The sequence below is a fragment of the Malaya genurostris genome, chromosome 3 (genome assembly GCF_030247185.1).
Source record: "Malaya genurostris strain Urasoe2022 chromosome 3, Malgen_1.1, whole genome shotgun sequence".
In the NCBI taxonomy this organism is placed as follows: domain Eukaryota; kingdom Metazoa; phylum Arthropoda; class Insecta; order Diptera; family Culicidae; genus Malaya; species Malaya genurostris.
Window position 1 is genome coordinate 95,267,466 of NC_080572.1, and position 21,847 is coordinate 95,289,312.

General features: G+C 37.0%; 1 protein-coding gene across 4 annotated transcripts in view; it reads right to left on the reverse strand.

Annotated features, from left to right (window-relative positions):
* The window catches only part of LOC131434585 (bestrophin-4-like), a 64,309-nt gene extending 43,360 nt beyond the window's left edge, over window positions 1-20,949 (reverse strand). For 3 of the 4 annotated variants that reach the window (XM_058601432.1, XM_058601431.1, XM_058601429.1), the window contains exons 1-2: window positions 20,610-20,949; window positions 142-839 (exon numbers count right to left, since the gene is read on the reverse strand). Coding sequence is in view for 3 of the 4 variants with exons in the window: in XM_058601431.1 (XP_058457414.1) it covers window positions 142-212 (71 nt within the window). In the remaining variant the exon portion in view is untranslated. The other variant, XM_058601430.1, reaches the window with a different exon arrangement.
* Window positions 20,950-21,847: the final 898 nt, after the last annotated feature.

The following is a 21,847-nucleotide window of genomic DNA, read 5'->3' on the forward strand; positions in this document are numbered from 1 at the left end:
TAACTCCTGCTTCCATACAAACGTGATTCACTCAAGTGATACGCACTTCCATATCTACATATTAAATTCGACACCTTATGCAAGTTTTTGCTCAATGCAATTTATTTCTGATTCATAAGTCATATTCAATAACCGACTCACCTGACCAGCAGTTTCAAGAAACAGCCGAAACCCCTGCAGGTGGCTACCTCGGCGGTGTATGTGACCGTCATTGTGTTAGTCCAGCACTTGCAGCTCCCCTCAGCACTCGTTGGGTATTTGTCAGCCTAATTAGCAACTATGGAATCGTCGTTACTGACTGAAAGACGCCGCACCGTTTAAACGTGGATAGCTACTGACAGTTTTTTTTTTTCAATTACTGACACTGAAATACGATTTTTTTGCAATACTACATGTGTAACACAAAAAAAATTTCACTTAACAACTTATTTTATTCCAACTATTCCTTCACGAACGTAAACTTCTTCGAACACTGAACTTCTAATCTTCCCTTCATCAGGTGGTGTCGACATCATTATTCGACGGAATCATCACATTTCGATTTCTATTTGCAAATCACATCGCACTTATCTCACACATAAATGTATGCGTTGATTTGAGCCTTCCGACTAAGCGTTGACTGTTTCGGCGTGGTTGTTGTCGCTGCGCGGTCTGAGCGAGAATGAGTGACATCACTTCTCGATGCCGGCTCGTATCATTCTGGCCCCAAAAAGTGAAGGGTGGTCTCTGGCAGATTCGCTGCTGTATGGGTTCGCTTTAATTAGCTCCGATTCGAATATCCATTCCGTGGAATCGCATGACGGCCCGGTGAAGAATGATGGTGACGATGATGGCAGAATCTAGAAGTGGAAATGGGACAGCAGAAGCTTTGATTAGCACATTTTGAAACTACAGGAAGTTTGAGTGACGTCGGCAGCGGAACTCATGCGGAATGCTATGGTGATCAATTCGGATTTTGAGATTTGGTTTAGTTAGTTGAAATTTTTTGATAAACAAAGAACTCGGTTGCCTGGGATCGACGAAACCGGTTTTATGTATCTTTTAGATGTACAAAAAAAGGCAAATAAAATAATTTATTGGGGCTTAGAGATGAAAGCTGTGTAATTTCTTTAAGCAGACCCTCACTCATATGAAACAAGAAAACACTGAGCAAAATTTTGTTTACACAAATGTTTTGATGTAATCTTTTATCATCAGAATTGAAACCTAACAATTTCATTTCCTATAAGTTGACAATATAGAGTGATGTATTATTGACAAGTAATAGCAATGAAATATTTTATTTTAAACTTTTCTTGAACCTTGAACAACCAAAAATAATATGCTATTAACAATAAAATAACGAATTCAGTTAAGGCGTTTGAGCCACATTCAATGAATTATTTTTTTTCACTGTGTTGACTAATCAGAGCTGTCAACAACAACGAAAAATTGCCGTATACTTCGCTCCATCATTAATGACATGCCTTTTGAAATCACGATGAAATTATTAATTTCAGCGGCAAAGACGCAACACACACAATTATTGAGAAAGGGAGTTAAATTCTGCGGATAATTGAACTCGAAAGAAAACGAGGAGCGTCTATCCAACATAAGGTTATGACGAATTTCACGCTAACTCGAATAAGTGTTGGCAGCACCCTCTCAGATTTTATTGGAACTTGCTGTACATGAAGACATTGTCACGAAAAAATAATGAGTGAACGGTTTTAGTTAGCGAAATGTTTTCTTCAGCAAAGTTACTAAAGACTGTCCCAGAAAGGATGCACGTAACCAAAAACAGCTGCCATTTCGCAATGGTTCAGAATCTGTCAATTTTTATCCTTTTATTTACACTCTTCTCTAACCACTTGTGCAGTTGTTTATTCGTTTTCATTAGTTTGTTTCGAAATGCGTGGACTTTCAGCAGAACAACGTTGAAAAATTGTGTACAAATGGTGCACAGAACGCGAACTGTCACTGAGAAATATAGCAAAAATGGAAGGAGTAAGTCAAAAAGCCGTGCGAAATGCAATCAGGAAGTTTGGTGAGGATAACACCTTTGAAGATAAACCGAAAACGGGTCGAAAAAAGGCCCTGCTAACCCTCAGTTGGATAAACGTATACTGAAGGCGTTCGAGCAAAAGTAGGAGGTTTCAGTTCGGAAAGTGCCCACTTTTTGGCCACAAAATCAAATGAAATGTTCTTCGTGCTAAAGAACATTTGAATCTTCGAACCTATAAGAAGCAGAAACAATCAAAACGTAGTCCGAAACAAGAAGCATCGATCAGGCCGAGGGTTCGAAAGCTGTACAATACGATTCTTGCTGGAAATTTAAACTGCATAATCATAGACGACGAAACCTACGTGAAACTCGATTACAAATCCTTGCCGGGACCACAATATTATACGATGCGAGAAGGGCAAGTGTTAAACCAGTCCGAAACATCGATTGAAGTCGAAAAATTTGGTAAGAAAGCTATGGTCTGGCAAGCAATTTGTAGCTGCGGTAAGATTTCGAAACCCTTCATCACCACTACTGCTTCAATGAACAGCGAAATATACATCAAGCAATGTTTACAAAGACGACTTCTACCCATGATTCGTAGCCACAAGGATCCTGTTGTCTTCTGGCCAGATCTTGCTTCTTGCCACTACTCGAAATCAACGGTAGAATGGTATACTGCCAAAAATGTCACTTTCGTCCCAAAAGACATGAATCCACCAAATTGCCCACAACTTCGACCAATTGAGGAATTTTGGGCATTAACGAAGGCACATCTTAGGAAACATGTCTCGGCAGCCGAAACCATTCAACCGGCTGTGAAAATTGAATATTTTTTTAAAATAAACTTCAATTAAACTTTTTATATAATTTATTTTACACTGGCTGTACATTCTTTTATTCTTTCGGTCGCACTTATCATAAAATAGCTAAAATTTTTATCAACAGCAGCACCGTCTTTTGCCAATATCACACACTAGTAGCAGACATCCGTAACCATTTCGTTTTCTTTATAGCGTGTACGAAATAGTACAAAGCATGCATCGTTAGTTTTGTGTTTTCTTCTTCCACCGTTCCACCACGTACTAGTGTTGTTAATATTGTATATTATTGTATATATTGTACATATATGACGATTTGAAAACTTTGACACTCATCGCCCCGTAACTGCGGAACCGGAGGTCGGATCCGGATGAAATTTCACAGTAGCTTCGAAGATAATATAAGCTTTAATTCAAATCAAGATTTGTGAAAATCGGTTCAAGCATCACAGAGAAATCGAAGTGAATTCTATTCTTGGAGTTTTTCTTCACCACTTTCGGTGCTTCCGGGACAGAAAAAGGAGGGACCAGTAGTGCCGAATTGAGTTTTAATGCCCACAAACTAACAACCTCTGAAAATTGGAAGAATTTATCAGACAGTTTTATGGGATTTGTACCTGTTTTTGAACATCGTTCGTGAAAAAATAATAATGAAATTGGTAATTTTCCACTTATCACACTTTAGTTCTGGAACCGGAAGTCGGATCCGGACAAAAGGTTCTACAAATATTTAGGAAACAATAAGACCTTTCATTTGAATCTCAGTTTGTTGAAATCGGTTGAGCCGTTTCAGAGAAAAATGAGTGCACACTTTTTCTCTGATTTTCACATATTACCATGTCCCTCCGGAACCGGAAGTAGGATCCAAATGAAATTCAATAGCAAGTTATGGGACCAGACCTTTTTTTTTAATCTTAGTTTGTGAAAATCGGTTTAGCCATCTATGACAAAAGTGAGTGCATACACACGGCCTCGGTTAAAAAGTCGGTTTTCACAGTAATTGCATAGCCTTTCTGTATGCGAAAGACAAAACGTGTTGCATGAATAATTTTTACAAAACTAGTCAAGTTTTCGAATAAAAACATGGAACAAATTCTAATCGATTCCTGCACTGAAAAAAAATCGATATTAAAAATCGATTTGCAAAAAAAACTGTGTGTGTATGTGACGAAGAGCAAGTATAATTTCTCCCTCGCACTGACAACATCAACAAGAGCTCCTCTCTTTCACACATATACTTCAATGTTATATAAAGTATGCACGCATCATGAGAGCGAGTGTTTATTTTTTTTCAACTCTAGCACTGGATCACACTAAATTGCTAGAGTAGAGCTCTGAAATTCTCTGAGGTAAATGAAGATATTTTCTCCGAAGTGTGCACGTCGGTGAGGACTCTGGTGTACGGTTCGCATGAGAGAAGCGAGGGGCACGCATATTCAGCAAAAGCGCAATTTATCGTTAAAATTTAGTTTTTTTTTGCTGCGAAAAAGATTGTCATAGCAAGGACATCATTACCTTATATAAATTTAAAAATCAAATCAAAGAAGTGTTCGCTCACTAGCACAGTGGTCACTTGGGTGTATTTGGGCTCGAGCCCGTGAGAGCGATTCATGCGAAGAGAATGTGTTCCACTCGTGCCAGCTGCTTTAACCACAAGCACACACTCAAATTCTGTCTATTCGACACTGAGAAGAAGTGCGCTTTCCTTTTTGTGTGATGTTTCGCTTCTTGCATCCCCTGTGTAGACAAAAATCTTACACAAGCGTGTATCACTCTGGTGAAATGCCATCACTGTGTTAATGTAAATGATGGTGTGAAATTTTCAAACACATTTCACCCTGTTATTTCGGAACCGGCACCCGGATTCGGATGAAACTCAACAGCAATCAATGATACCGTGAGATCTTTCATTTGAACCTAAGTTTGTAAAATTCGGTTTAAACATCTCTGAGAAAATAAAGTTTTTAGAGTTCTTGACCACTATTTCCGGTACTTCCGGAACCTGGAACGGAAATTGATTTTTTCAGCCAACACGCACAATTCATAATTAAAAATATGTATGAACTATTTTCGGTTTTTTGTCACCATGTGTATTAAAATACTCGTGAAATTACCTTTTCCTTGTAATTCCGGAACCAGAAGTCGGATCCGGATAAAATTCGATAGTATTTTATTGGAAAATAAGACCGACCTTCCATATGAATCTAAGTTTGAAAAAAAAAACAGGTCAGCTATCTCCAAGAAAATTGAGAACCCGTTCAACTCAATTCTCTAAGAATTACCGCATAAAACACCGCGCAAAAAAGACCTCGGTAAAATTCTGAAATATTTATACAAAAATATATACTGGTAAATGGTTTTCATGCTTATAACTTATGACCTTTGGAACAGGTTTTGAAACTTGTGCAAGGAAAAGAATAATGATAAGACATATCGCTTTAGGTCCAACTTATACTGAGTTCGCAAATTGCGTAATAAAAGAATTTTTCCCTTTGCGGAAGCTATCGATGCGACTGAGCACTCCCGCTGGAAATCGCGCAATAAGCATTGTTTATATTTTGTCAGTCCCATTCTCGCTGAGTTTGTCTCAACTATTCTATGCGAACGCAGCAATGCGAATGAACTTAGCCCGAGGGTCAATCGATTCAAGGCCATTTGGGCTTCGTTCGGTGCCTAGTCGTTTCCGTTCTGCATGGTTTCGAGAAGCTTTCCGGATGCTAAAATAAATACTTGCCATTTGCCAAAGCTATACTTAATATCAAACCCATCTCGTGATAATTTCCGGTGAAGAAAATTCTAAAATTCTATAGTAATCTACAAATACAATAGAAACAATTTCGATGGTTTGAAAAACTAAGACATTCTAATCAATGTTGTCCAGCCCTTACACTATGATGGCATATGACCGTACAATCAACTCATCTTGAAGTAGACGTAAATAACAACACATCAATTAATAACATACATCGACTTATACAATATCAATCATGCATGATGAACTGGAAATAAGTTATTGAATGAGTCAACTCTTTTACTTCCCAAGCGTAGGTTTATTATATGAAACAGATAATTAAAAGTGTAGAATGAGAACAAATTTGATTCAATGCTGTTACTAGTTATGTAAAAAAATGGATAAAGAGCTGAAGTCCACAGGGATGTTGATAGTATTTCTTCTCCGTACAGGAGAACAGGCCAATCAGTTTCGTATTTCCAAAACGTAAAATGCGCCAGTTGCAGTTGCGCCTCTTAGTTTTATTTATGAGCGGGAATGAAAACGATTGTTCATTTCACACTGCACAATTTCTTTGTGTGAATATTCGAATCATACTACAATGCGGGCCAAGTACTAATCCAAAGTTTACTGCCCATACTCGCATATCAGTCCCATATGGATATTGGCCACTCTCGAGTCGGGTTGGCGAATGAAGCTTATATTTACTAAACTTCCCGAAATTACAATAACAATTGAGGGTTTGTTCAGTAAAATATGAGGGATATGACTTCTTGTTTGTCCCACATCTGTATGAGCACATACTGTGCAAATTACATTGCAGTTAACATAAAAAACTCGTGATGTATAAAAAATATTTCGTGTAAGCGTAACAAGACTTTGTGTTTCATAGCATATAAAATCAAACATTTTTAAAATAGTTTATGAAGTCTAATAATCTTATAACAATGCGCATAACAGAATGTTTTACACAGTTTGAGAAAATCTTGTGATTTTACATCTGATAAGATGCACAAATTTTCACACAAATTTATATTCAAGAGTATGTGAAATTGTGATATGAAAATTACATTGGCTTGAAATCGAATGAAATGAAAACAAAAGATCGACGGGTTGGCGGTTCTATGCATAGGACGCTGGTCTTACAAGCCAGTTGTCGTATGTTCGAGCCCCGATCTGGAAGGACTCTTAGTGTCAGTAGGATCCACAGTAATGATTCTGTATACTAAGAATCGGCTGCGAAGTCTGTTGGAAGAGAGAGGCCAAATTCCACGAAAGGAATGTTATGCCAAAACTTTGCTTTGCTCTAAGTAGGAGAGCCCGTAGGCCAGCATACCATCTTAGATTTATAGCAGGCGAAATAAGGCAATGCTCGCTAGAATTAAAAATTTTAATCGATGAATGATTGAAAAAGCATATTCTTAATTATCATTGGCACAGACTCATTAAAACATTGTTGCCATTTTCATTGAGATAATTTCTGATACAAATTTGGACACATTTTTAATACAATTTGATTCATTCGGGTAGTGCTTCATTGCCTTCGTCACATATTCGGCAACAATTCTCAAACCAAAACTATAAGCAATAATGCATTTGTACTTGATAATACATACATTTCTGAAATAATAACAATAAATAATAATCGCTACTTTTACTACAATTACTGAATTCAGGTTCAAAAGTGAGTTCTAAAATTGAGGTCAGGAGTTCAGATCTAACATTTGGATCTACAATTCATGTCCTGAATTTTGTTCATGAATTCTGAAATCCCTGGGTTCGAATCCCGAACTTAAATTAAGGAACTGAATTCAATTCCAAAATCTAGTCATGAAACCAACTTCAGAATCCAGAATTAGGATTCAGTTCCAGAGTCATAGTTTCAAATTCTGAGCTTGTAATCAGGAACTGAATTCAGAAACTGAATTCTAAACCAGAAATTAAGTTCAGAATTCAGGTGAATTCGGAATCCAGGTTCTGAATTCAGTTCTAGAATCCAATACAAAAATAATTTTTCCACTCCAGATATAGTTTTCGAAAGCTGAATGCGATTGCTGTTATCTTGTTGAGACTTTATACCACGCAGAAGTTGTTACTGCTGTTTGTGGATGGTCCTCACCAAGACGTCCAGTCCCGTGCAGTTGAACATCGGGACTGATGTGTGCCTGACTACCTCAAAACCGTACAATCATACATTGCTGGTCATAGTTCTGATAGCATGGAGAAATAATCATGTTTTGTCTTTCTTATATAGAAAGGTTATGCAATCACTTGAAAAACCGACTAGTAAAAATTGGCCCGGAGGGCCAAGTGTCATATACCATTCGACTCAGTTCATCGAGCTGAGCAATGTCTGTGTGTGTGTGTGTCAAATAATCTCACTAGGTTTTCTCAGAGATGCTGAACCGATTTGAAACGAAAGGTCTCATGATCCAATACGGAATTCCTGAATTTTCATCCGGATCCGACTTCCGGATCCGACTTCCGGTTCCGGAGTTATGGGGTAAAGTGTGTTCAATATTTACACCGTCACTTAAACCGGCGAAACAAAATACGTAAAAAAAATTCTAAACTGGTCTCAAAACTACAAAAATCGATAACCATTATCAGTAGGCAACTAAACAAACCGATTCCGGCTATCCTGGTTCCCCTATCCGGTTTCGGAAGCACCGAAAATAGTGGTCATATATACCAAAATAGATCTCACTCACTTTTCTCAGCGATTGTTTGACCGATTTCCACAAACTTAGATTCAAATCAAAGGTCTTCCGGTCCCATACGGAATTCCTGAATTTCATCCTGAATTGGTTCCAATCAGTGAAAATAGGAGTCCCTCAAGGAAACCATCTGGGCCGCTTATATTTCTAATATGTTTCAACGATTTAAATTTTTCATTGAAGTACATTAAGCTATCTTTCGTCGATGACTTTAATTTTCATCTCATCTAGAATCTTGATGACATCGGTTTCTTGCAGTCTCAGTTTTATTTATGCAGTTAGTTTTATTTATGAGCGGGAATGAAAACGATTGTTCATTTCACACTGCACAATTTCTTTGTGTGAATATTCGAATCATACTACAATGCGGGCCAAGTACTAATCCAAAGTTTACTGCCCATACTCGCATATCAGTCCCATATGGATATTGGCCACTCTCGAGTCGGGTTGGCGAATGAAGCTTATATTTACTAAACTTCCCGAAATTACAATAACAATTGAGGGTTTGTTCAGTAAAATATGAGGGATATGACTTCTTGTTTGTCCCACATCTGTATGAGCACATACTGTGCAAATTACATTGCAGTTAACATAAAAAACTCGTGATGTATAAAAAATATTTCGTGTAAGCGTAACAAGACTTTGTGTTTCATAGCATATAAAATCAAACATTTTTAAAATAGTTTATGAAGTCTAATAATCTTATAACAATGCGCATAACAGAATGTTTTACACAGTTTGAGAAAATCTTGTGATTTTACATCTGATAAGATGCACAAATTTTCACACAAATTTATATTCAAGAGTATGTGAAATTGTGATATGAAAATTACATTGGCTTGAAATCGAATGAAATGAAAACAAAAGATCGACGGGTTGGCGGTTCTATGCATAGGACGCTGGTCTTACAAGCCAGTTGTCGTATGTTCGAGCCCCGATCTGGAAGGACTCTTAGTGTCAGTAGGATCCACAGTAATGATTCTGTATACTAAGAATCGGCTGCGAAGTCTGTTGGAAGAGAGAGGCCAAATTCCACGAAAGGAATGTTATGCCAAAACTTTGCTTTGCTCTAAGTAGGAGAGCCCGTAGGCCAGCATACCATCTTAGATTTATAGCAGGCGAAATAAGGCAATGCTCGCTAGAATTAAAAATTTTAATCGATGAATGATTGAAAAAGCATATTCTTAATTATCATTGGCACAGACTCATTAAAACATTGTTGCCATTTTCATTGAGATAATTTCTGATACAAATTTGGACACATTTTTAATACAATTTGATTCATTCGGGTAGTGCTTCATTGCCTTCGTCACATATTCGGCAACAATTCTCAAACCAAAACTATAAGCAATAATGCATTTGTACTTGATAATACATACATTTCTGAAATAATAACAATAAATAATAATCGCTACTTTTACTACAATTACTGAATTCAGGTTCAAAAGTGAGTTCTAAAATTGAGGTCAGGAGTTCAGATCTAACATTTGGATCTACAATTCATGTCCTGAATTTTGTTCATGAATTCTGAAATCCCTGGGTTCGAATCCCGAACTTAAATTAAGGAACTGAATTCAATTCCAAAATCTAGTCATGAAACCAACTTCAGAATCCAGAATTAGGATTCAGTTCCAGAGTCATAGTTTCAAATTCTGAGCTTGTAATCAGGAACTGAATTCAGAAACTGAATTCTAAACCAGAAATTAAGTTCAGAATTCAGGTGAATTCGGAATCCAGGTTCTGAATTCAGTTCTAGAATCCAATACAAAAATAATTTTTCCACTCCAGATATAGTTTTCGAAAGCTGAATGCGATTGCTGTTATCTTGTTGAGACTTTATACCACGCAGAAGTTGTTACTGCTGTTTGTGGATGGTCCTCACCAAGACGTCCAGTCCCGTGCAGTTGAACATCGGGACTGATGTGTGCCTGACTACCTCAAAACCGTACAATCATACATTGCTGGTCATAGTTCTGATAGCATGGAGAAATAATCATGTTTTGTCTTTCTTATATAGAAAGGTTATGCAATCACTTGAAAAACCGACTAGTAAAAATTGGCCCGGAGGGCCAAGTGTCATATACCATTCGACTCAGTTCATCGAGCTGAGCAATGTCTGTGTGTGTGTGTGTGTCAAATAATCTCACTAGGTTTTCTCAGAGATGCTGAACCGATTTGAAACGAAAGGTCTCATGATCCAATACGGAATTCCTGAATTTTCATCCGGATCCGACTTCCGGATCCGACTTCCGGTTCCGGAGTTATGGGGTAAAGTGTGTTCAATATTTACACCGTCACTTAAACCGGCGAAACAAAATACGTAAAAAAAATTCTAAACTGGTCTCAAAACTACAAAAATCGATAACCATTATCAGTAGGCAACTAAACAAACCGATTCCGGCTATCCTGGTTCCCCTATCCGGTTTCGGAAGCACCGAAAATAGTGGTCATATATACCAAAATAGATCTCACTCACTTTTCTCAGCGATTGTTTGACCGATTTCCACAAACTTAGATTCAAATCAAAGGTCTTCCGGTCCCATACGGAATTCCTGAATTTCATCCTGAATTGGTTCCAATCAGTGAAAATAGGAGTCCCTCAAGGAAACCATCTGGGCCGCTTATATTTCTAATATGTTTCAACGATTTAAATTTTTCATTGAAGTACATTAAGCTATCTTTCGTCGATGACTTTAATTTTCATCTCATCTAGAATCTTGATGACATCGGTTTCTTGCAGTCTCAGTTAAATGTATTTCTCAACTGGTGCAACGTAAACAGGATGGCAATGGGATGGGATTTCGACAATACACTGATGTCTTTTTTATGTGGTCTTTTTTATACGGTTTTTATGCGACTTTTTTTATGCGAATTTTCAGAGTTATGCGTTTTTTTTATGCAAAGTTTCAGAGTTATGCGTTTTTTTTTATACGAATTTTCAGAGTTATGCGGTTTTTTTTATGCGAATTTTCAGAGTTATGCGTTTTTTTATGCGGTACGTAAACTCGCATAAAAAAGACTTCAGTGTATATACTGCTCGAAATTGTTATATAGCGCATTAGTTCGCTCAACTCTTGAGTACGCTGTCGTTATTTGGGCAGCATATTATCAAACCGATAAGCTGCGAATTGAAGCAGTTCAGCGGAAATTCATCCGTTTCGCCTCGTGCCACGGAAAGATGCATCAAATCTTCTGATTTACGATAATCGATGTAAACTCATAAATCTCGCTCGTCTGCTCGCCGAGATAAATCAAAGCTGTTTTCGTTGCAGATTTCATCCAATCCCGGGTTAATTGCACAGATCTCATACAATCTACTTTTCTCCGAGTTCCTCGCGCTATAACTAACTACGGTTTCAATGAACCAGTCTCCAGTATGTGCCGCTTATTCAATGGTTGTTGTAACGAGTTTGATCTATTTCTATTTATTAGGTTCTTTTCCTGCTAACTTTGGTAATTTGACTATTTTAGTAGCGCTATAAATATAGATGACTAGCGTTAGCTTAATAGTTTTAGATTAGGATAATGATAAGAATAGATGATTGTTATGCATCATTTGGATATATGTAAAAAAAAATTATTCGAAAGATGAGAAGGTTTTATGCCTGTTTGAGAAGGGGAATGACAGAATCTCAGCTCCAGTGGGTTTTGCCCTTAATTTTAAATAAATAATGAAATGGATATGATCTTTGAGCTCAAACTCAAACTATGAATGAGCCTAAAATTATTGAAATCGATTCATTCATATCCGAGGAAAATCAGCAACAAAGTTTTTTTTGTCGTGTACGTCACTCAAACCATTATATCTCCTAAACCAGAAGCGACAGTCATTTGATCCTTGAACATGATCCAGGACTCAATAGTAGCTCTCAAAATCACCATAGGAAAAAAAGGTATTTTGTTTACGTCTAGAATCAGAAATGTTATAAATTTGAACTTAATGAAGTACCTTAAAGGAGCTTAATAACGAGCCATAGCTTGTTGAAATCGGATAAGCTATCTCCAGAAAAATTGAGCGGTTAAAATACAATTTTTTTTATCGCTTAAGTTCAGCTTGCTTAATGACCTAATAGTAGCTATACAACAAGCCTAGACTACAAGGATAATTTTTTTAATATTACAATTTAATTCTGTTATAAGTAAAGCTTGCTTCATTTAGAATTGGAACAAACTTTTGCTCATATTGTGGCGCTCCTGGTAGACGAATTTGGAAGTTCTTGGCGCCCACGTGTCGGGAATTTTGTCAGCTTCACGTATGATTTTTGACATTCCGCAAATCGACTGTACTTTGTAAACAATCAACATGGAAGCCGAAAGAAGGGAAAAAATTGTGCACAGTTATTTGGAAAATCCATTGTGGTCTGCATCTAGGCTAGCTAAACAGCTGAAATTGCCCAGAAATACTGTATGGCGCGTTATCAAACGGTATAAGAAAACATTGGTGACGATTCGGAAGCCTCAAGCCAATCGTCGGAGTGGAACTGTCGACCGGAAACTGCGTGGTAAGATTTTGAAGACGATTAAGAGGAATCCTAATCTGTCGGACTGTGATTTGGCCAGAAAATTCGGTGCTGCCCATAGTACTGTGAGGAGAACTCGACTCCGGGAAGGAATCAAGTCGTATCGAACTAGCAAACAGCCAAATCGGACCATAAAACAGAATAGTGTGGTCAAAATTCGTGCTCGGAAACTATATGACCAGGAGCTGACCAAGTTCGACGGGTGTCTTCTGATGGACGATGGAACCTATGTCAAGGCTGACTCGGGCAAATCCCAGGTCAAAAATTTTACTTGGCAACGGCTCAGGGGGATGTTCCAGCCAAATTTAAATTTGTTTTTGCCAACAAATTTGCAAGAAAATTTATGATTTGGCACGGCATTTGCAGCTGTGGCAAAAAAAAACGAAAGTTTTCGTTACAAATAAGACAATGACGTCGGAACTATACCAAAAAGAGTGTCTCCAAAAACGAATTTTGCCGTTCATTCGATCCCACGACCTTCCCGTATTGTTTTTTGGCCAGATTTGACAAGCTGTCATTACAGCAAAGTCGTTCAAGAATGGTATGCAGAGAAAGGGGTCCAGTTTGTTCCGAAAAACCTTAACCCACCCAACTGCCCCCAGTTCCGCCCTATTGAGAAATACTGGGCAATCATGAAGAGGAGACTCAAGGCAAAGGGAAAGGTTGTTAAAGACATCAATCAGATGACCTGGTGGAATAAGATAGCTAAAACGATGGACGAAGAAGGTGTGCGCCGCTTAATGAGCCGTGTTACAGGAAAAATTCGAGAATTCCTTCGAAACCGTGACGAAAAATTTTATCCGTATTTTTTCTTAAAAGTATGAAGAAAACGCTACAATTGTATAAAAAATGATCTTGAATTCAAGAATAAATAACTGAAATACAGGAAATTGTCTTTGTTCCAATTCTATCTGAAGCAAGCTTTATATCGCGTCACTATACAAATTCACTATGTATCTCACAACACTATAAATCATGTATAATGAACGTCACATCACATATACGTATTTCGAATACAATTTATATTCTTCTTTAGTGTATCCGGTTTTTTAATCATTGAAAGAATGCTGCAATGTTGTTCCTTTTATATGAAACGGAAGTAGGTAGATTCCTACAACAGGTAGAAATACCTCGAAAAAAGAAAAAAATATCTAATTTGTTTAGGGTAGGGAGAGGTTAAGTGTATTCTATGTTTGTCTGTCCCCTGTGTGTAGGTAGTAACTTAAAAAGCCAGGAAGACCTATTTCCTTGGTCTCTGTTTAGTAAAGAAGTGGAATTATGTTTGAAAATTTCTAGACTTTCCGCCGAATCCAATTTCCATGGGTTGGAAATTTGTCTTAAGATTTTTATGTCATTTGTAGTGAAATCATGCTTTTCGGAAAAGGCATGCTCAGCTACTTTCGACTTGAAATGGTGTGATAATCCTCGTTCCAAATCCTTGGATGCTTTCCCTATTTCCGTTATGCGTTCCTTGAGACGGGTATCTAATGATCTCTTTGTATGTTCAATGTATAATTTATCACAATGAGAACATGAAATTTTGTATACCCCAGATTTTTTCAATTTGTCAGTAGGATGTTTAGTAGATCCTAGTAAAGCTTTCAACTGGTAGTTAGTACTACTGAACACTAAATCCAAGCCAAAGGGTTTTAATTTTGATTTAAGTGGATATGCCATGTTAGAGTTGAAGTCTACAGATATTCTTTTCAAATTTTCTGATAGGGGGGTCAAAGTTGTAAGTGATATTTTTTTCAATGATCTTAATTTCTTATCGAGGATTGTTTGGATTGAGCGCTCCGGATATCCATTGAGCTTTCCAATTTCGAAGATAAAATTTTTCTCTTTCACTACCGCATCATCTCTGAGGGGTAAGGTTAGCATTCTATGAAACATATGGTGAAATGCTGCCATTTTGTGTTGGTGAGAATGGTTAGAAATATTAGGTATAACTCGCTCTGTATTGGTTGGCTTCCTATATACTTCGAAAGATAAAGTTTTTGCCTCCCGTATAATAAGAACATCTAAGAAAGGTAAACTGTTGTTTGTCTCCCTCTCGCAGGTGAATTTTTTGTTCCTATTTAAATTGTTGATTGTTTCCAAAAAATTTTCCAAATCGTTACGCTTGATGATGCAAAATATATCATCAACGTATCTCCACCAGCGATTAGGTAGTAATCCTTGTTTATTTAAAAGTTCTTCGAGGTTTGCCATAAATAATTCGCATAAGAATGGGGAGAGCGGATTACCCATTGGGGTCCCTTGTAATTGTTTATAAAATTCACCTCTAAATTTAAAATAATTTACATCCACGCAAAGTCGAGTTAGGTTAAGATAAGACCTTACTTTGCATTTCCATAAACTACTACTCTTTTGTTTAACTAACCAATCTTCCAACAGATTGATTGAGTCCTTCTCCGGGACACTTGGGAATAAGGCGGCTACATCGAAAGATACCATTATTTCGTCATCTTCGATTTCACCTGAGTTCAGAAGTTGAGTAGCGAACTCTTGTGTATTGGGAATGGATCTACTAAAAAACTTTTTCGGCATATTTTTGAATTCTTCCACTAGCCATTCGGAGATTTTTTGGGTAGAGGCTCCTACTGAAGAAATAATTTCCCTTATTTCATTCCCCGGTTTATGAACTTTAGGTAATCCTTTGATTTTTGGTAATGAAGGGTTAGAAACTTTGAGGCGGCTGAGATTGATATCGAAGTTAGGATTACATTATAGAAGAGTTTTATCTACTTTTTTAATAATTTCTGGAAGGGGGTCGGATCTTTGTTTCCTATAAGGTCCGTCATTATTTTTTTGGGTGATTAGATTGTCATAATCATCTTTTTCTATAATAACAACTTTAACAACAACAAAGTTAATGAAGCCTAGACTTTTTGAAATCGGTTCAAGCATCTCCAAGAAAATGTACATTACGGTTACGTCACTTATACCATTACATCTCTGAAACCAGAACGAGTTGGTCATTTGATCTTAAAACTTGATCGATGACCAAATAGTAGCTTTCAAACGAGCCTAAGCTTGTTGAAAACGGTTCAGTCATCTCCGAGAAATTTTATCAAGAATTTTTTTTAAAGGTGCACACACATACATTAGAGATGGTCGGATTTTGTACCCAAAACCGGACCTGAACCCGAACCCGACAGGTGTTTGTCAGGTTTGGGTACAGTAAGATATAGGTTTGTCGAAGGGGCTGGGGTCCACTAGGAGATTGAAAATACCTATTAGCTCTCTCCGGACAGTACCAGCCTAGATGCCGTGTGGAATCCGGCGGAAAAAATGAACCAAGAATAGATCCACTGGGTTCCTGCATCCATGTCGTAAAAGGCGACAATTGCAGGAGTTTCTTTTTCCATTCAGTTATCAGATATTTTAAATGTTTCACTTCTGATTACTCTATTTTACTAAATTATCTCTTCATTCAACCTATCAATTTCCGTCTAGCTTCGGAGAAAAGTTTTATTTGGAATGTTTTCTTCTTCCATGTTTTTGATTGTCTTTCAGGATTATAAATTGAATGATAAAAAAATAAATAATCTAAAACTATTGCGCAAATCCGTTGATATTACAAAGTTAATAACAGATATAACATATATCGATATATTGAACACGTAGTTAAAAAACACTTGATATTAATATTTCAAACAATAAATTAAGATTTTTCTCGGTAGCCGGCTGCTCAGATCAACCAATATAACCAATTAATAATATTAATAAGTAATTAAAATAATAAAGCGGAAATAAAAAAGAAAAATTCAACTATTTTGTCTAAATCCTATTCGCTCGTTTATTTTGTAACACGTAATTTCATTTATAAAAAATAGGTAAGTTTTTATTCGTTACGCGATAGTATTGCAAATCTTTCTTCAGTTTACTCGAATAAGAGCTGTGAATCAAGACTTCCCGGGACTTCAATATAAGATATTGTTGAAACGTTCACTCGGGAAATCAGTGAGTTTAGTGGTGCATCCGAGCATCTTGAAACCGGAACATACTGAGTCGCGCGCGAATAATACCAATACTGAAATTTTCACTAACAAATATCCTTCTCCCGTGACACTTGTGGAGTGCACAGTAGGATATACGGCCTCTAGTAACAACAAGTGTTGGACTAACATCCCTTCTCATTCCTTAGACGATCTACGTTCGGGCCTGGCCGGCGCCGGTACTGATCAATGATTTCTGGGATTACCAGAAGATGTACATTGAAGGATGATTTACCAGTCCCAGGATGGATCATCTAGAAACTCCCTGTACAATTTCAGCTAATCCCGATCAGTAACTGAGTAGCAACCAGGGGTGGTCGCTCAAGCTCAAGCTAAAGTAAGAGATAGGTTTGTCGGGTTCGGGTCGGATACGGGTGCCGATTTTTTTCTAATTTTCTACTGGTACGGGTCGGGTTCAGGTTAACATATTGGATAGGGTTTCGAGGCTTTGTTCGGGTTCGGGTCGGGTTCGGTTAAAGGTTTTTACTTTGCTATCGGATAAAGGTCGGGTTTGGGGTTGGAAGAAAAATTAATCTCTGGTGCGGTTCGGGTACGGGTCGACGTTCTTTTTTCATTTTCGATCGGGTACGTAATCCATTGAAGATATCGTGAGAAAGATACTTCCACACTTGCTTTTCGACGAAATGAATCTTTTCATATAGCGACATGGTTCGTCAAATAAAATCATCGCTAGTGGAGATAAGAGGATCATGCGTACGCTCTTTTTTGGCACCATCTTTCACAAACACTGGATCTAGTTGCTAATATCTACCTTATAGAAACACTTTCACTGCTATCTATTGAATAGACAAGGAGCAATGGTTTACTATTCACGCCCTCGTCCATTAGTTCGGCGTATCTGTTCTTGGTGGAAGCAATATTATTGCTGCCATTTGTAGAGGCTTAGGGTTCACTGTTAAGTACTGTAAAGCAGGCGAGCTTTGTTGTAAATTGATTACAAATGATAATTCTCGGTTAAATTTTCAAAAGGCCGTAAGAGCAAGTGACAGATTTACTTTCTCTTCTATTAATTAGCAAGAGGTATTCACTTTTATCACTTAACTCTTTCAACTTTCAAACAGAGTTTTAAAATTCAAGAAAAACTTTATAATCACGTCACAATAATCGAAAGAGTTATTTGCTCATACGGCCATTTGAAAAATCAACCAAAAATTTCGCATGGCTTTCCATAATGAACAACTTTCCGATAACATTTACATGACTCATTGTTTATTGTAGGTGACCAGCGCTTTACACAGGAACCTTATTTCCCGAACGAAAATCAGATTAGAAGGTGTAGGTTTTCCTTAAGTGCATGCGCAATAAACAATCAACAAACAAGGGATGCAAAATCATCACGCGTGACTAAACTTTAATCTTAATTCATATTATAATAAGAAATACATAAAAAACGATCGCCATTCAGGAGATCAGGGAAAAAATTCTCTCCGTACTGAAACATAAATGCTTTAATCAAGAGCATCAATAGAAAGATTTTGCATACGGACTCTATAAAACAATCCTCCATGTATACATAAATGTAGTATTTGACGAGCCAGTACTGGTTTATCACTTCCGTTGGTGGTGGTGAGCTCAATTCATCTGCGTCATTTATCACTATTATTCCAAATTGCATTTTGTCGGTAATACTATTGAGTTTAAATGGTGTTAGAATTTTATCATTGAATGCATATTTTGTGTTGCATTCACGTGGAAGTCATGGTATTGTAAGGAAACACGATTGCACCGGGTGACTCAAAGAGAAAGCAAATTGTTTGGTCTGAGTGTGTTATGGGTTGTTGATGTGTCGAGTGCAAAACTCCCTTGGGTTGCAGTGACTTTTACAATAATTAAAGGATAATTCTGTATAAAATGTTCAAAACTACGCATGTAAAAACGAGAGATTTTCTTTGTTTACTTTCTCATTCGATTATTGCGAAATATTCCTGCTTTTTAGGTAATTTTTTCAGTGCAGATTAAAAGATGATAGCTTTAGTAATTATCATCGGTAAATAATTGGGGAGAAGGATTGCTAAGAGTACCGTGATAATCGAAAGAGAAAGTAAACAAAGTGAATCTCTCATTGTTATATTCGTCGTTTTGAACATTTTATACAGAATTGTTGTTGCCCGAGGTCGAGAAAGATAAACACATGGCAAACGTTTCCCTTTGGCTATCTCAAGCGCCTAAAATTTGAATAACGATTTACTGAGAATATTTCTGAATGCATGGAGCAAGAATCATGTTACCTTCATCACAGCATGAAGTTTTCGTTCCTACCCATTTCTTCACAGGGTGAATCTACTAAAGTACGACGCATGTATTCACGTCAAAATAAAAATTTATTATCGCTTTGAAAACAAATACAATCATTGAAAGCTGAACATTTTCGATGTTCAGAATAAAACCAGTAAATAGACGTATGTGAAGCTGTTTTCTTTTGCAGGTAACCGAAGAAATAATTATCACATGGATCTTGCCGTATAATTTCTCTTGTCATGCATTGTGCTCGTGATTCTGACTAATATAACCTCTAAAAATGTAACAGTATTTTTTAGCCAAGTTTTATGATTGTCACCAGAGACTTGACATATATACAATATAGGGTTGTAGTACCAAGAGTCACTTAGAGCCGCTAGAGTCGCTATGTTATTTATCAATTTCAATCGCAGAATTGTGATAAAATCGAATACAATGCCTTCGATTCGGCTCTAAGTAATATTACAGAAAAAGTACTTCGAAAAGTGTTCAATATTGCTGTTATAGCAACACGAAATCTCAAAGCGAATGAACCTATTTTCATCTTACCTTTAAAGTCAATTAATCGAGCAAAGACAGCAGATCTCATGGTATATGAGTATATGAGACGACAACTGGAACTGAGATTAATGGGGGTACCGTCACCCTACAATATTAAATAGAGTCCGAGTATTTCTACGTCAATCCACCGGAATTGAAGCAAAACAAACGACAATGATGCGTGATTATAATGTTCTAGTATCTACGAACCAGCCACTAACGAACACTGTATGATAGGAAACACTATAATGTATGTACTATCGTGATGTGGTTCGTTTGATGGTGAGCCGATGTTGTTTTTTTTTCTGTGAAACGCACCCGTTTGTACGAGAAGTGAAGCGATCCAGTCAACTAGTTTGCATGATTGAAGCGGTTTCAATGTTAGTCACAGTCCATATAATTTTGGCTCTCGATTCGTAATTTGTGTCCCCGTAGCTTGCACATACAATTTGTCACGAACAGCTGCTTTAGGGTCTATGGTGCTGTAGTGATGTTAACAGTCCCCGTGCGCAACGCTGAATTAATATACAACCTTTCTAATTTTAATTTTTTTAGATACAACCTAAATGTAAGTTTTGATTGATTTCCACACACTGTCTCAAATCATGTTCGAGTAAATAACGCGAGTGAATATTGTTCAAATATCAAATCAGCTGACGTGTTTATTCACGTGCTTCACTGTTTATATACATTGGAATGATTTCTAGAAGATAAGACAACTACAGCATTACAACACTGCAGCTGATACGGACGATAAAGACACATATCACAGTTATGAGGCCTTTCCATTCACCCGACTAAGTTATCAGAACACTTTATCTTACAACACTAACGCATTGATGCCCATAAATTTATTGATGATAAAGCATATTACCATAAGATATTATACTTACAGAATCTTCTATTTATCATATTGATAATAGATTTATCAAAATATTCCCATCAATTCACCAACCAAATAATTGTATTTGCGATTCATATATTATAATTTTACAACTTTCAATTTAAAAATGTCTGAAAAGCTGACGCAACCTACCTCGCAAAAATCGCACTATTATAATGAGAATTATTCTATCAATTTTTCGAACGAAAAGAGATTCGTGAAAAAAAAGCACAACGTTTCACTCGGATATCTTTTCTCCTACGAAAGCTAATGCATAAAACGCTCGAACAATGAAAAAACTATCCGTTTTCCTTGCAGGCACTGGAATCGCATGAAATTTTCCGCAATGATTACTTAATTTAAACAGCCTAATATAAAAACACAACAAAGAGCTAACTCATCTGCAAATTTCGGTAACTACATTCGACTCACGACGACCACTCGCGCTAACAAACAACCGACCCGATCAAACAACTCGCAGAAACTGAAGACCGCATTCCCGCATTGCAACGAAATGCGAACTTGCTTCGAGTGCCGTGTCCGCTTCAAAATGCCTCTCGCAGCATAAATTGAACTTACACTACATTCGCTCTCTGGCTCCTTCTAATGCGTCATTTGTGTTAGTGTGCATTTGTAAGCCGGTTGTTTTTGTTTACGTTTTTTCACGGCCTGGGCTTGTATCCATATTATTGACAATACATAAAATAATGAAGCGCAAGTTGCATTGTCGTAAATGTTTTATTATATCTGTATAAAATGCTCATTTCGACCTAAATAACAATGAGAGATTCTCTTTGTTTACTTTCTCTTTCGATTATTACGGTACTCTTAGCAATCCTTTTCTCCAATTATTTACCGGTAATAATAACTAAAGCTATCATCTTCGTATCCGCACTGCAGAAATTACCGAAATAAGCAGGAATATTTCGCAGTAATCGTAAGAGAATCTCTCATTGTTACTTGGGTCGAAATGAACATTTTATACAGATATGCACTTATCGGCGCATTTCTTACGTACATTTCGATAGACCCACGACAAAAGGGCCTAACTGCAAATGAGAGCCTCTCTTTGTTTACTCTTTCTTTTGGTTATTACTGTTATCGTTACTGCAATTTCTCGAAAGCTTCCAACATAAATCGCACGCTTGTGGTTTTACCTTCAAAGTTTTGCGAAGAGTAAGGCGTCAAATGTAAAATCAGTGCGGGCTGTGGCCTCGAAAAAAAATCATATAACTTGACTAAAATCGATATATTTTGAAGAACATAGAAACATTTCGCATACCTTAGATACACACTAAGATTCGATTCCGTTGTTCGGTAATTTTTTTCACGAAAACTTTCGGTAATCAATAGAAATTACCGATATCTCGGTACATGAACTTCAACAATTA